The sequence below is a fragment of the Nanorana parkeri genome, unplaced genomic scaffold (genome assembly GCF_000935625.1).
Source record: "Nanorana parkeri isolate BGI_ZX_2015 unplaced genomic scaffold, ASM93562v1 scaffold484, whole genome shotgun sequence".
NCBI lineage: Eukaryota > Metazoa > Chordata > Amphibia > Anura > Dicroglossidae > Nanorana > Nanorana parkeri.
Genome location: NW_017306752.1, coordinates 72,901 through 87,984, shown reverse-complemented (window position 1 = coordinate 87,984; position 15,084 = coordinate 72,901). Strand labels below are relative to the sequence as shown.

Genomic DNA, 15,084 nt, shown 5'->3' with positions numbered 1-15,084 from the left:
TAACATTGTGTGAGGCTGATCACTAGAGCCCCTGAGGCGTTTAGTTTTGGCAGGGCTGCGGGTGGAAGGGGAGTCAGGTGGAGTGGACTCACCCAGATCTTGATGTGAGGCAGATTGCTCATCCAGAGGCAGTTTTTGTGCTGAACTGCCTGTTTGTGGGAAGCAGTTTACGTGAGGAGGGTCGTTTTGTGAGGTAGATGGAGTTTTGGCGCCATCTTGTGTTCCCTCCTGAGGTACTGCAGGGAAGAAAGCAGTGAGTTTCTTTGGGGAATGACTAATTTTTTCCCCTCTTAGGCATGTCGGCAGGCGGATGATGCAGTGTTGTGACAGGTAAGTGTCACACAGGGTCCTTCACTGTTGCTGTAATTGTCGCTGATCGGGCTGGAGTGGCAGAGCTCCGTTATTAAGCGGCCATCTCGATCGCCGGCCGGACACGCCCCCACACTTTTCCAATTAAATCGTATTAGACAATGTGTGAATCTTGGGTGAAAACACTTAAAAATAGACCCACCATTTGGCAAACATGCATGCACGAAAATTTTGTAACTTGCAATTTCACTGTTTTAATTTTTAAAAAAATTGTTTTGTTTTACATGGACACGTATTTAAGTGTCCTTAGAATCACAACTTACTAATTTAAACCTGTTAAATAAGCCTGAACCTGTATAAATACCAGACTAATATTCAGACATCAATATGCCAAAAGAAAAGAAAGAAGAACTGGGAAACAACTCTGTCAAGGCTGTCACTATATGTTTGTCTCTTGATTTGACATTGCGGTTATAGCAAATCAGCGAGTGCTCTGATCCAAAAATAAATACTACTTCCATCGCAAGATACATGACAAGAAGCAGAGATACAGATGCAAGAAAAGGAGTTAATAATTCATAAAAAGATCTTTACAAGAGCGATTCATTGAACATGAATTTTACATATGGCTCCAGCAATTGGACAACATTGATAAAGCGAAAAACAAATTATTCACAACTATTGTTTAAAGAAAATAAAAACACATTTCCCCTTGCCTTTGATTTAATTCTTTCAATTTGCTCTTCCACCTCTTCAAGATCTTCAGTGTTTTCCAGACGTTCATAGTGTACATTTCTTGTACCTTTAATTAAGTTTAAAGGTAGGGCTGACATCCCATAAGCCTAGAAGAAGAGACAACAATAATAAACAATACTTTCTACAACCAGATTTTTTTTTTAATGCAGCAAATGGGCAAGGATGAATTTTAAATTCAGTGCATGAATTTGATAAAAAAATATATTGGCAGACTTTTATTCATTTTTAAATTGTGAACAAATCCAGTGATTTGGCATTTATTACAGGCTTGTTGTCAAAATTTGTATTCTAACCATACACTTAAGGCACCCCAGCTAATAGAGTATGAGGGAGTTTAACTACAAAGGTTAAAATATTAAGACTAGGCAAAGAAAAATTAAATTACTAAATTGAAATACACTGGAAACCAGTGGATGATATTAAATGATTTCAGACACCCTGAAGCCTAGTCAGGGTACTTTCTGATGGAACTTAGAATTCATTGGTTTCTGAAAGATTCCACGCTGTCCAGGCCGTAAGGCAGCAAAGCAGTCAAACACTATTTCACTTCCTTCACCAAATTATACAGTTACAACTAGTTTCAGTGTTGGTATGCAGGGTTTTGCATGGCAGCGATTTTAGAATCCAAATAAGGTAAAAAGCCAACCAGGACCACATATACATATTGAATAGGGTATGGATACAATGTAAAAAAATCATATGGTATACAGACAGACCACAGCAAAAAAGATAAGGTAGTATAGGAGTCAGAGATGCTAAACATTCATCTGGAAAGGGAACATAATATCCTAAAAATTGCCAGGTCATGAATTAGTAAACAGAAGAGAATGTGATATAGTAGAGATCAACAGTGTTGTAAATACAAGAAAAGTGACCTATAGAAAGTGAAATTAGTAGACCACTTGGGACTTTAGGGAGGAGAGTTTCAATTAAAGTAGTATTAAACTCAAACTTTTTTCAATAATTGCTTTACATTTTTGCCCAAATACTTAAAATCATCATGTTTCTAAACAACTTCTTCCAAGTCTCTCAGCTCAGCTTCCCTGAACGTTGTGTCCAGTACAAGATCACAACAGTACAGACAGTACAGACTTCAGTACAGACTTCAGCAACTGTTGATCTACTAGTTTGTAGAAGGGATGAGAGAGAAGAGGGCGCCAGGGGGGAGGAGAGTAGCTTGATTTGCTGTGTGTTTGTGGAGACACACACGGCTTAGTAGCACACACAAGGGTGAATACATGGCACTGTGCTTGAGTCACTCTAAAACAGGAAGGCAGGAGCAGTGCTCAGGGGACCAGCTGATTCTGCAGGAAACTAAAACTGTTAAACATCAAGGAGAAGCATCCATTGTAAGAAATTTAATCAGCATTTGAAATAGCTCATTTTGACTTTTGACTTTAATATCCCTTTAAATCTTTTAAGCAGAATCCAGTTTGTAGATGATTGAACAACAAATTAGTAGAGTAAACCTTTTTTTTTGTGGCAAGGGTCAACTGAATTTACCACATGCACATTAAAGTACGGGTAATAGCAGTTATTCACATTTAAATTAACTTGTTAAGACATGTTAAAGAAATTGAACTGTTTAACCAAGCAGCTTCTTTAGTTCTAACGAGTTATAGAAACATATCCCAGCATTTAAAGTTACACGAGTAACTTAGTCACCCTAATCCAGTCACCACACTATGTGTCAAAACAGATATTGATTGTTGTGAGGTGTTGTCGAATCACTAGAGTAGACAAAATGAAAATATACGTGAGTGACAGATGGTGTCTATGGTCCCCACACTCCATTTAAGGTTTGATTGAGTTTAATGTAGATGAGCCCTTTCATGTCTTTTTTTGAACCAGTTTTCTCTGCCTAAAGTGTGTATCTCGCGGTCTTTGAAATAATGTATTTTTTTTTTCCCTTAAGGTGCACAAGGACTACAAAATCTTGACCTGCTACAGACAATCTCTTTGATGAAAGGTGATTTGGTCTCCATAATGTTCTAGTCTACTCATTCCTTATTATTGTGGACTAAAAAGTACCTTTATTTGGGTGTTGGATCTTTTGAATGTACAAGCTTTAGTCTCAGTGTATTGCTTGACAGAAAAACACAGGCCTCAGACCACATGTGGGTTGACTTTATTACTCTGTTTTCTCCTTCTCCCTTTTGTTTCATGACCCTGTGAGTTTGCATAACATTGGATATATTTTTTTTTTTTTAAAGCAGTCTGGGTAGCCACATGGGATTGGATTATAATATTAGAACAGGGTGGTCTCAAAAAACGCTATACCTCACATTTTGTTCTTGAATAATCAGCACATGCCTTAGCACATCACATTGTGATTGGATTAAAGTGACTGAGTTACTTGTGTGGCTGTAAATGCTGGTTTATGTTCCTGACAATCATTAGAAGTAAAAAGGATGCGTGAATAAGCAATGAAACATCTTTAATATTATATAACAAGTCTAGTAATATATGACTGCTGGACAGCTATACCATGACTTTGACAAAGTATCAATGTTTCCATTATTTTCTATGTGAAATTGCTGCCTAAACTACTGCTAGATTCAGGTAGGGGATAATCTAAAATTCTATGTGGCATCTATTGAGAGGAGTTTTTTTGGGAGATTAAATAATGGTAAAAGAAAAAATATAGAGAAATATTATTTATGAGAAATAAATCCATACCTAAGTGGGCATCTAAAAACAGGATTTAGGTAAAACATATAAAAATTATTTAATTAAAGTGAGACTAAACTCGAGAGTTAAATCTTAAAAATGCATTCAAGAACCTTAACTATTTTCAAAAATGTAGCTTGTTTGTTTATCACTCAGCTGTGATTAAAAAAAAAACCTCCCTGAAATTGGTCCCTGTGTGTGTTGTAAAGTAGCCACTGCTCCAAGCTCGCTCCCATGATACTATCACTGGTTCAAAAAGGATTCTTAAGCTGGCTATACACTGTTCTATTTTTTCCATTCAAAACACAGATTCATCAATGCTTATGAGCGTTGATTGAGGAATCTCCCTCTTTTGTAGTCTGACAGCGGATTCTGGCCTGAAAACCTGAATACAGCTGGCAGCTCAGTGGTTTCTTCTATCAGCTGATCAAGGGTACATGAAGAGCCAGATGAAATTCAGCTAATATATTAAATGATTGATGTTTCGGGGGGGGAGTAATTGTTTGCATGTTAGAAGTTTTGTTGTTTTCTGTATTGTCTTTTCTATAAAAAATAAAACTAGAGAGAAAATGAATTGATAAATCAGCCAGTGTTTCACATCATGGAATGTATACTGTAAAAGAGAGAATGCAGACAATTTGAGCTCACTATTCCTAAACAGTTAGGGGTGCATGTATACGATATTCGCAGTGATCAGCTTTGCGACCATCTGAGTTTTGGCAGAGGAAACAGTCCCCTTTGGGTCACGCTAACCTAACCCCTTGCTTCAGTAACTTGAGTCATTGACCTAGAACATGTATACAAGAGAGAACTTCTGCATGCTCTCTGACTTTTCTGGTCTGTTTGCTTGTTATGGGACAGTAACTAAGGGTGTTGAAAGACGTAGGTCAGTATAACAGCAAGGAAATTAGTATTTTAAAGAGGTGGATAGAAAAGACTGCCTCCACATTCCCCTACCGCCTGGTTTACTGTAGATATTTGATTAAATCAGCCAAATTAGGTGCCGATCATGGCATGCATTGGAATCAGCAGACACCCTTGGTTGACAATTCATGAATTTATAGGCTTTTAGAGATTTTCTTTTTTTCCCCTGAACGATACTGTCTGCCCCTAAATAAGGCTGATAGAGCAAGTGTCTGTCTACTTAGTTCCCTTATATTAATATGTCCACATGTTTGTCATCTAATGTCTTAACTATCTTGATACTGTAGAGGTAGCAAAAGCATATATGGAGTGAAAGAGAAAAAGGATTGTAAGCAAAATCTGTATTTTATTGTGGAATGTCAGGTACCTTCCAATATCTCAACAACTAATGAGATGATGGTTTTTATTCTAACACAATGCAAAATAGAAACATCTGTATTCATATATACATCTCTACACCTGTTACAGCACACAGTTTAAATCTTGATTCTGTATTACTGGATAGATGAACAGGATGGTCATCTCATTACATAAAAAGAAAAATGTTTTCTAGGGGTAAGACAAACAGAAACAATTTTCCCTGAAGACACCTAGGTAAAAAAATGCCTATTAGGGCCCATGCACACATGATGTGTTCGGGCTGTGCTGGGATAAACACTTAGCACAGCCTGAACGCAAGACAAGGCAATGTGCCTCATCACGGGTGGGCAAAGTTCAGGTTACTGTGTTGCAGTGGTGTGCACTTAAAGGGACTGCACGCAGTACTTTTTGAAGTGCACCTCATTGAGACGTATTACAACCACATAGCACCATGATGTACCCATAAAAAGTAATGAAATGTCACTTGTATTCTAACGACTAAAAAGAATCAATGCAATGCGTCTCGATCAAGCGCTTTAGCACTGTGCTGGGCACATGCACACAAGCCGCCATGCGGTTGAGCGTGGTTGCTGGTGTAAACAAGCCCTAAGTGTCGTTTAAATAATTCAAATCATACAATGTGCCCTCTGAGAAAGCCTGTAGGTGAAGTATGTCAGGGCTTAATGGCATATTTTCCATGTGGACCACCTGCTAACACTGCCTTGCTGGATTTTCATACTTTAAGATGCTGTCTTCATTGGATATATACATATGCTTAGACCATTCAGGGACTTCGGTTGATTTTATATCACATCCAGTGCGGATATAGGCTCATAAGGTATTGAGGTGACCTTTAGGTCATACCTAGCCTAGAGAAAACTTCTTAGAAGCTTCTGATACCAATCAATAGTAATATTTTCTGATTTCTGTGTCCATTTGGACATCATACTGGCTGGTTTAAAATACAGAGCCAAGTCTCCTTCCTGCACTTTTGGATCTATACATGACTCCATTGCACCTATATGGTGGTGGTAAGGATACATAGGGGTTGATTTACTAACCTTTTAAACACACCACGAACGTGTATACACCTCTGTAGTGTGTTCCCTCCCAGCATGATCTATGGGAGGAATCGAAACACCTTTGTAGTGTGTACACACCCAGCAGGTGTGTTGTGCAAAGCCCTGCAATGAATTACAAGGTAATGAGGTGTAAATTAGCTCTATGTTATGTTGCTTGCGTTGATGAATGCAGGAATGTAAATGCATGAACTAACCATTTTTGTCTAAACTGTGAAGCAGCATTATATATGCATCATGTGCATGATTTTTCCATACATGGTATTAGTGGAAATATGCTTTTAGAGACTTTTTGGTTGATAAATACGTTTTGCTGTGTGAAAATCACACACACCTGGTGTGTGTGTGTGTTTAGGTTAGTAAATCACCCCCATAGTGTCCAGGTGTATATGCAGAAACAGGACCATTTGGATTTTAACCTTATTATCAACATGATATTGCACATCCTGACCTATGTGGTGTCAACACACTAGATGTAAGCTCTTAAAGGGCATTTGCAAATCACTGCTCCAAACATTTTTCGCAAATGGATATTAATGTGGACATCCATTCTTGCATATAAACCATTAGCATCAATATGGAAATTTATGGAAACTCTTCTCTATAAACTCTATAAGACTATACATATATAGCCGCTGATGCATGGTTTATAACAGATCCATAAGAATTATATCTGCTATTCAACTGGCAGTGTTTTGTACAGTATTTACCATTTTTGGCATATAGTATAATGTATTTTGGATAGAGCTTACAATTTGCATAGGGACCCGTGGCAGTTTTTAGCTCATGTATGTCTAGCTTTTAAACATTGATTATTAAAGAACAATCACATATAATATCAAGTAGTTTCTGTGAGCAACTTAATCTTTAATCTATATTTTGAAACAAAGGACCTTATAAAGTAGATATAAACCCTAACTGCATGGCATTGTGTTTGCTTATGAGCTAAGCATTCAACCAAGCAATCCCATTTTTTTTTTATTTTAGAAAATGCTGGGTTTTTTTTCTCCTCGTTTGCATCTCAATGCTGATCTCCTGCAGTCTCTTTACAGACACTTAATTTCTACATGTATGTGCTAAATGTCTTTGCCCAGGATTTCCCGATACTGACAACAACTGATTATGCCTGCCATGCCCAAGGCCCCTTATAGTCTCCAAGGAAGTGTATGCAACAGAGCAACTGGGAGTGGAAGACAATGTCACCAGATAACAGTATGTTTATGTTAAAAAAGCATCATGGCAGTATCCCCAATTATCATTTGAATAAAAGCTGTAGATTTGAAAAAAAAATTCAAATGACATTTTAAATTACAATAATATGTTAAAAATCATATATTTTAACTTTAGACTCAAATGGCCTATTAAATGTCTGTTTACACCTGTGCTAAAAAACAACAACAAAAAACAACAATCCTCTAGCCCATAATATTTCATTTTGAAAAGCTTAAATGCATCCGGAACAGGTCTGATTTTGATCAGCAGTAGTACCAAGTGACCAGTAGAAGATTTCTTTTTCACTCCAAAAACAAAACCCATGTAATGAAACAAAATGTTCCCTGATAGTTCTATGCAGAACATGTATGACAGCCAGAATAATAAGCTTTGATCTAACAATGCTGCCAAGAATGTGAAATGCATGGAAATGTGATTAATAAGCAGTCTCTGCATTCAGCTCATCATTTCAGACGTAATACTTCACAAGGACATAGTGAACTTAATCACTGTTCTTAGCTAAGTATACTGTACCACATTATAGGCCGTGCTATCAAAGGATGTTGGACTTCTCATACAGAAAAGAGTGGGAGTTAAGAGTGAGTATATATACCAACTTTGTGGGTCTTTTTCTAATTAGCTACTGCCAGTGATTAAAATCTTTCTGTATCAGAGTAAGGCCTGGTTCACACCTGGGTGTTTTACAGCGTGTTCCTACGCTCTGTAAAACGCTCAACATGTGAAAACCAATGATTGCCTATGGGCATGATTCCCACCTGGGCGTTTTACAGTGCGTAGGAACGCGCTGCAAAACGCCCCATGCCCAAAGTAGTACAGGAGCTTCTTTGGGGCGTATCCATTGGGATACAGCCAGGTAGCCCTCGGAAAAAAGCGTTTGTCGCACATTTTTTTACCCACGAATCGCGGTAAGAACGCGCGACAAACGCGCATATTCGATACACCTAGGTGTGAACCCAGCCTAAAGGGAGGAGAGTCAAGTTTTAGCTGCAGACATAGCTTGCAAATAAACTCCATTTGTACAATACAAAATAAATAGGTTATGCACAGCAAATAAAGAACAAAAGTTTGCTAAACATTTAAGCGCGTATGAATCACAAAAAAGAAAAAAAAACACAAAACATATAGCAGAAGAAAAGTGAAGCTTGGATAGATGTTCTGGGTATTTTGGGTACAAGCCATTTTAGGCATTCTAAAAGAAGGATCTCTACAATGTAGCCTAAAGTCTGTAGCTCAGAGGTCCTTGGGGGGTACCTGGGCTGCCTTAGCAAGCTTAGTTTGAAAAGGTTCTACCTCGGAGCAGTGGCGTAACCAACACTATAGCGACCCACGCGGCCGTTATGGGGCCCGGGGCAGAGGGAGGCCCGGTCAGGAGCGGGCTGAGTCACTTTTTTTTCTTAGTACCGCAGCTGCACACACCTTTTCAAGCAACTGTTGTGTGTCTGCAGCCACTGGGCGGAGTGATCTTTTCAGCTCTGACATCAGAGCCAGCAGAAGCCGAGAAATAGACGGAGAACTCTTCCAACACAGTGAGTAGAGATCGGTTAGTGAGCTGTCTGTGCCTCACTTCATGCATTTCCTCCCTCTATCTCCCAGAGATAACAGATGTGACAGTTTACTGATTAACCTCTGCCCAGCTGCACTATCCCCATGTCACCTTTAATTCTCCCATGGTGTCATAAAAGTTCTCTAGACGTCTGGTGTTGAGCCTGCACTGCCCCCATGTCTGTGCACTAATTATTTCTGCTGCACTTTGCTTTAACTCTATAGCTGCATCTCTGCTGGAGTCTCATGCCATGCTTCCCTGTGACTAGTCTTGTCATGGCCAGCAGTAACAATCAGCACAGTTCCTCTACATTCATTCTTCTCTCTATCTGCATTGTCACCGGCTCTCTTCTGTGACATTTCATCTTCCCTACAGAAGTCACTGTACTCTGGCCACCTCCTGTTAAAAGCACTGTTGGGTTTTCTTTCTGCCATGGTGTTTTTTTGTTCTTAGCCCCCATGACATTGCTCCCTTTTATCTCAACTTCATCCTAGCACTGCTCCTCAACATCTCCTCGTTTTCATCCTTGACACTGCTCCCCACATATCGTCTTTATCCTGACACTGCTCCCCCACATCTCGTCTTTATCCTGACACTGCTCCCCCACATCTCGTCTTTATCCTGACACTGCTCCCCCACATCTCGTCTTTATCCTGACACTGCTCCCCCCCACCTCGTCTTTATCCTGACACTGCTCCCCCACATCTCGTCTTTATCCTGACACTGCTCCCCCACATCTCGTCTTTATCCTGACACTGCTCAACCATATGTCCTCGTCTTCATCCTGACACTGCTCCCCCACACCTCGTCTTCATCCTGACACTGCTCCCCCCAGATCTCCTCGTCTTCACCCTGTGACTGCTCACCCACATCTCTCCTCTTCATCCTGACACTGCTCCCCCATGCAGTGGGTTAACTACCGCCATAGTGACCCACAAGGTTGCTATTGGGCCCAGGGCAGAGGGGGGGGGTTGGATGGGGGGCCACCATATAAAATTTTGCTATGAGGCCTGTGAATTCTAGTTACGCCCCTGCTCGGAGCCTGTTATGATTTTATTGCTTCAACTACTCAACATGCACTCAAAACAAGCCTTCACCCAGTGAAGTTAGAATTACTGGATATTTCTTCCAGATCAGTGAATGGTTAAAAAATGAAGCAGGGATAAAGGTGAGTTCCCTGAAACACACGTCTTTAAAACAAGTCAGCTCTCATATGTCTTTGCTTGCAGATTCCCTTTCACAGATATTTGCAAGAACACACAGTAAAAGCTAGCCACCCACGGAGTAAATTGTGCCCGGTTCATCTATGAACCGATCAAAATTCACTCCATGGGTGGCCCCGTCGGCAGCCTCCGCCCGACAACCTTTAGATCTGAAAATAGAAGGAACTGGGTGGAAAGCTGTTGGTGGAACAGTGACTGCAGCTAAATCAGCTTTGCAAGTCCAAACTGTGTGAAGATCTACATGTCTCAAACTTAAACTGCCACAGCATCTGCTGATGAAATATGGTATTGCTGCATGACCACAGTAATTATTGGGCCAAATCAGTCTAGGGCTGCAACCAACTAATCGATTAATCAATAATAATCAGAAAAGTTGTCAACTATTCTCATTATAGATTAGTTGGATGGATTCCCTAGCCTAGCTCTTTCCTCCACGTGGGGAGGAGGGCACAGCAAGCAGTGAATGGGTGCAATAGCACATTTCAAATGGCCAATAGCAGGCTGGCTATTGCACCCACCCACTACCTGCTGTATTTACATTTAGCTGCCGTCTGCAGAATCTTGCCACTGGCAGCAGTCATTCCCTGGCTGAAGCTATTAAAGCGCCATGTGCTTACAATACAGTTAAAAAAAATATATATAAATATATAAAAGATGGGAAAAGGTAATTTTCAGTTTCGGACTGATAAATTCTGCTGCGGGATGTGTGTTGCAGTGCCCTTCATTTCAATGGCAGCCCAAACGTGCCTCCCACCCACAGTGTGATCGCCAGCACTGGAATAAATGGTACAGCAATGCCGTGCGTTCCAGTGCAGTGCGTTTGCAACATTTTGTGCATGCAGTTTTATTCTGAAGTAATCTTTATGTTTGTAACACTGCATTTGTGTATTGTGTTTTAAAATAAGGATGGTATTTATTTAATTTTTTTATCCGATTAATAGAAAAAATAAATCGGCCAACTAATTGATAATTAAAATAATCATTAGTTGCAGCCCTAAATCAGTCCACCATGTCCCTCACATTGGAAAGGAGATCTCACCATTTACAAGAAAATATTTACTAACAGGATCTGAATGGGGAAAAGCCTCTGTAGTGAGTGCTTCTCCCCATTGAGAAAGTAATGAATGAACAGGAAGTGATGTAAACCACTTTCTGTTTATTCATAATGGGGGGCACATAGTACTTGGTGTCCCCAGTTATTTACAAACATTGGAGTAATCACCAAATCACTCCAGTGTTTGCTCTGCACAGAGGATCAGTAAATATCACAGATATTTACTGATCCTCTGCACGGCCACGCACATCGCAGCTGTCATCTTGAAACTGTTGACAGGATGACAGCGGCTCCTCTCTCCCCGCTCGCAGCTCTCTCGTGCCGCTTAATCATCGTGAGGGGGGGTTGGGGACACGCCCGGAATTTTCATTAATAGCTGTTAATGATGGATGACAGCTATTCAAAGGGGATCGTCAGGGGACCATTAATATAAGTTAATGGTCGCCAAAGCGACCATGAGCTTATAGCAGAACGATAAATGCCACCGACGTAAGGCATACTGACGTGGCAGGCTGGGAACATTTTTAATCCGCCATATGCCTTACGTCAGTGGCAGGGAAAGGGTTAAAGGATTTTACAGCTGAACTCCTGTAAAAAAAAAAAAAAACTTTTGTTGAAATATGTTTCTCAACAGCCACCAAGGATATAAATCCAATTTGTTTACCCCGAGTGTCTTTGCAAACTCAGATTACCACCATATAGAAGTAGCAATGTACTGCACATAACTCTGCATACCGATATTTTGCGTGTGGTACTCGCCGATTCCTGCGTACTGATACCTCCGCTGGCATGTAGCCAGCTTACCGGGCAATCAGGAAGCAGGGTGGCGAGTAATGAAATGCTGCTCGGTTTCTCGATTGCCTGGGAAGCTGGCTCCATGTTGTTTGGCTGACTCAATTGTGATTGCCTCGGGAAACCGGCTTCCCAGCCAATCAGCAATGAATCGGCTTCCTGATTGGCCGGAAAGCAGGCTCAATGCTAATTGGCCGGAAAGCTGGCTTACCAGCCAATTAGGAAGGCAGGTCATTACTCTCTGCCCGGCTTCCTGATTGCCCAGGAAGCCAACTCCATGTTCCCCCACAGCACTGCCGGTCAGAGGAAATCTTCCTCTGACTAGAAGTCCTGATATCGGGGAAAGTATCAGAGCATTTGGGCGAGTACTCGTACTTGCCCAAATACTCGGTATTGGCACCGATACCAGTATCGGTGCATCCCTACTCTGCATAAAACAGAGCTGTGGGAGGAACCCAGCAAGCCCACCCACTACAGGCTGCCTGCAGATAGTTTCAGGAGGGGGCAGATACAAGACCACTCACCCTGCAAAAGGAGAGAGAGCAGCAGTGGCTGATCTTTATTACAAGAAAGCTCCTGCACAAAAACAAGGTTTCACAATGGGATTGCAGCCCAGATATGGAAGAAATACACACAGCACAACAAAATGCATGTAGGAATACACAAGCCTATAATATTTAGACAATATTTGCTATCCCGGAGATTAGCTTTGAATCTGTGTGTTCAATAAGCTGTGTTGTCTGTAGTCAGTGGCTGCTTATTTCTGGTCTGGCTGAGTTGTATTACATTCCACTGAACAGCAACAGAACTCTCAGCATGAGAGCTAGCACAGAGTGAACAGGATAGTGCATGTTGCTTAAACCAGTTTTTTTTTTTAAAGATTATTTTTGCAAAAAGGTTATATAAACCATACTTTCATGTGTTCAATGCCACAGTAGAACTGATTGTTTTGATATTCAAATAATGCAGCCATTGTAAATCTGTACAATTAAATTCTAAAGGCCAAAAGAGAAGTCTATTAATTGTACAAAACTGACGCTAACCTTGAATATTTAAAAGTAAAACTGCTGCACAGTGCTTTAAGACACTGAGCCACACGACAATAAGGACACTAAAAATGACAAATACTTGCACAGATGTAAACTATTTAAACAATAAATGTACATAACTGTGAAAAGGGAGTTATGTAATAAATACATTCAAATGCTATAAAATATTACAATAGTGACATATTAAAGAAAAATAGCCCCCTTTTTTATATGTCTAACAGCAGAGAAAAATATATACTAAAGCAAAAGATGCCATCATGGGCATAAATTGAATAACACTGCCCCCTAGTGAATATTCAGATGTTCAAATATCCTCATCCTACACAGATTCCCTCTTTTGACATAGCCGAGAAAATGTTTTTCTACAGCAAAATGGAACAAACAGACACAGAGAAGGCTTAAATATATATTAAAATGCATGACGCAAGTCAGATAAATGTAGCCATTAGTGTTTAGCGTTGCTTGTTCCTAAAAGTCATGATGACTGTCATTTTAATGGTGTCACAGAAGATAAAACATTAAAAAGATTCTATATCTGAGGCTGACAAGCCCTTTGAATTTGTGAATACAGCTGGTGATGCTTCAATAGGTTTGTTTTAACTGAAAAAGAAATAACTTCAGCAGGTAACAATGGTCCTCTGGAACGTTAAAAGAGAACACCAGACAAAAAACATGATACGTGAATAGTTTATACATGTATTAGTTTTACAAGTTAAAGTGTGTCCATTTGTTGGATCGAATGAATACAGAAGGGCGCATCACAGAGCACAGAAGAGCACATTGGTACAGTGGTGGCAAGTCCCAGGACATGCATTGGTGCAGAGCAGCAAGTGCAGAGGCTGAAGGCATCTGGGAGAGGTGGTGAGAGCAGGGGGAGAGGATACGGGTCATATGCAGTGGGCAGAATAGTGGTTGGTGTGCAGGAGTTTCCAATCGCACTCCTGACCGGATAAAGCCCAAGCGAAAACTGGGGGGTGCCCAAAGTGACAGCGAATGCCTCTGGCTGGTCCGAAAACGTAGCTTTGTGTATGGTGTGTATGCATTTGGTGTGCAGGAGTTTCCAATCGCACTCCTGACCGGATAAAGCCCAAGCGAAAACTGGGGGGTGCCCAAAGTGACAGCGAATGCCTCTGGCTGGTCCGAAAACGTAGCTTTGTGTATGGTGTGTATGCATTTGGTGTGCAGGAGTGGTGCATGTGCAGGGGAAAAAGGGGTGGGGGGGGCATGCAGGAGCAGTGGTATTGAGGTTTCAGGCTTATTGGTGTGAAGGGACATGCAAGCACAGTGGTGCGGAGGGGGGTGGTTGTAGCCGTAGTGGTGAGTGGTGCCTCTGCAAGGAGCTGTCAGCTGTAACTCTACATGCAGACCTCCCAGCCTACAGCAGAGATCAGGCAAGGGGGTTGAAGGTGCATGCTGCCCAGCTAGGAGATTACAGTGCATGTGTAATGGCAGCAAATGTATTGGGTAGAGAGGTGGTGTGGGCTGACAGTGCCAGAAATGAGAAGGTCATGTCCCACTGCAACATAGACTCACCTGCTGCAGGGACCACTTTGGATGTGCTTCCTGCTGCTCTTGTGAATGGTGCTGGTCTACATTTAAATCCTAATGCTACCGTGTATGCGTAGTAGTGACAATGTTTTCACCTTTCTACCGCTACTGTGCATGCACTAGATATTCAGCACCATTTTGACCAAAGGCTCTACCTAAATCCCACAGTAGACCTGACATAACATATTTGTGACTCCGACATGCCACATAACTGATTTGCTTGTCTTCAGTAGGTTATCAGCAATGTGAGTCTTCCTGTGCCGGAAGCGGATTGCTGGTATGTGTGGGGATTGCTGGAGGTTACAGATGATCAGCAGCACTAGCATTAAATTTTGGGTCCTGATCTTGCTTACTACACATGCACAGCAGAGCCCTTTAGAAGTCTATGGGGTTCTACTTCCCACACACACAGGAAGCAGAAAATGCACTGGGCATAGGTAAACATTGCAACAAAAAGCTGCTGTACTTGGGTGCTAGAACTGTAGGGGTATACAGCGGAGGAGGTGAAGAATGAGTTAGATCATCGCAGTGGGAAAGTAGGGAA

General features: G+C 41.0%; 1 protein-coding gene across 1 annotated transcript in view; it reads right to left on the bottom strand.

The window, feature by feature from the left end:
- Nucleotides 1-15,084, bottom strand: part of LMBRD1 (LMBR1 domain containing 1) — a 153,521-nt gene that overhangs the window by 69,137 nt on the left and 69,300 nt on the right. Inside the window, exon 8 of the mRNA XM_018560883.1 lies at nt 1,026-1,151. Within this exon, the coding sequence (XP_018416385.1) occupies nt 1,026-1,151 (126 nt within the window). The remainder of the gene's footprint in view (nt 1-1,025; nt 1,152-15,084) is intronic.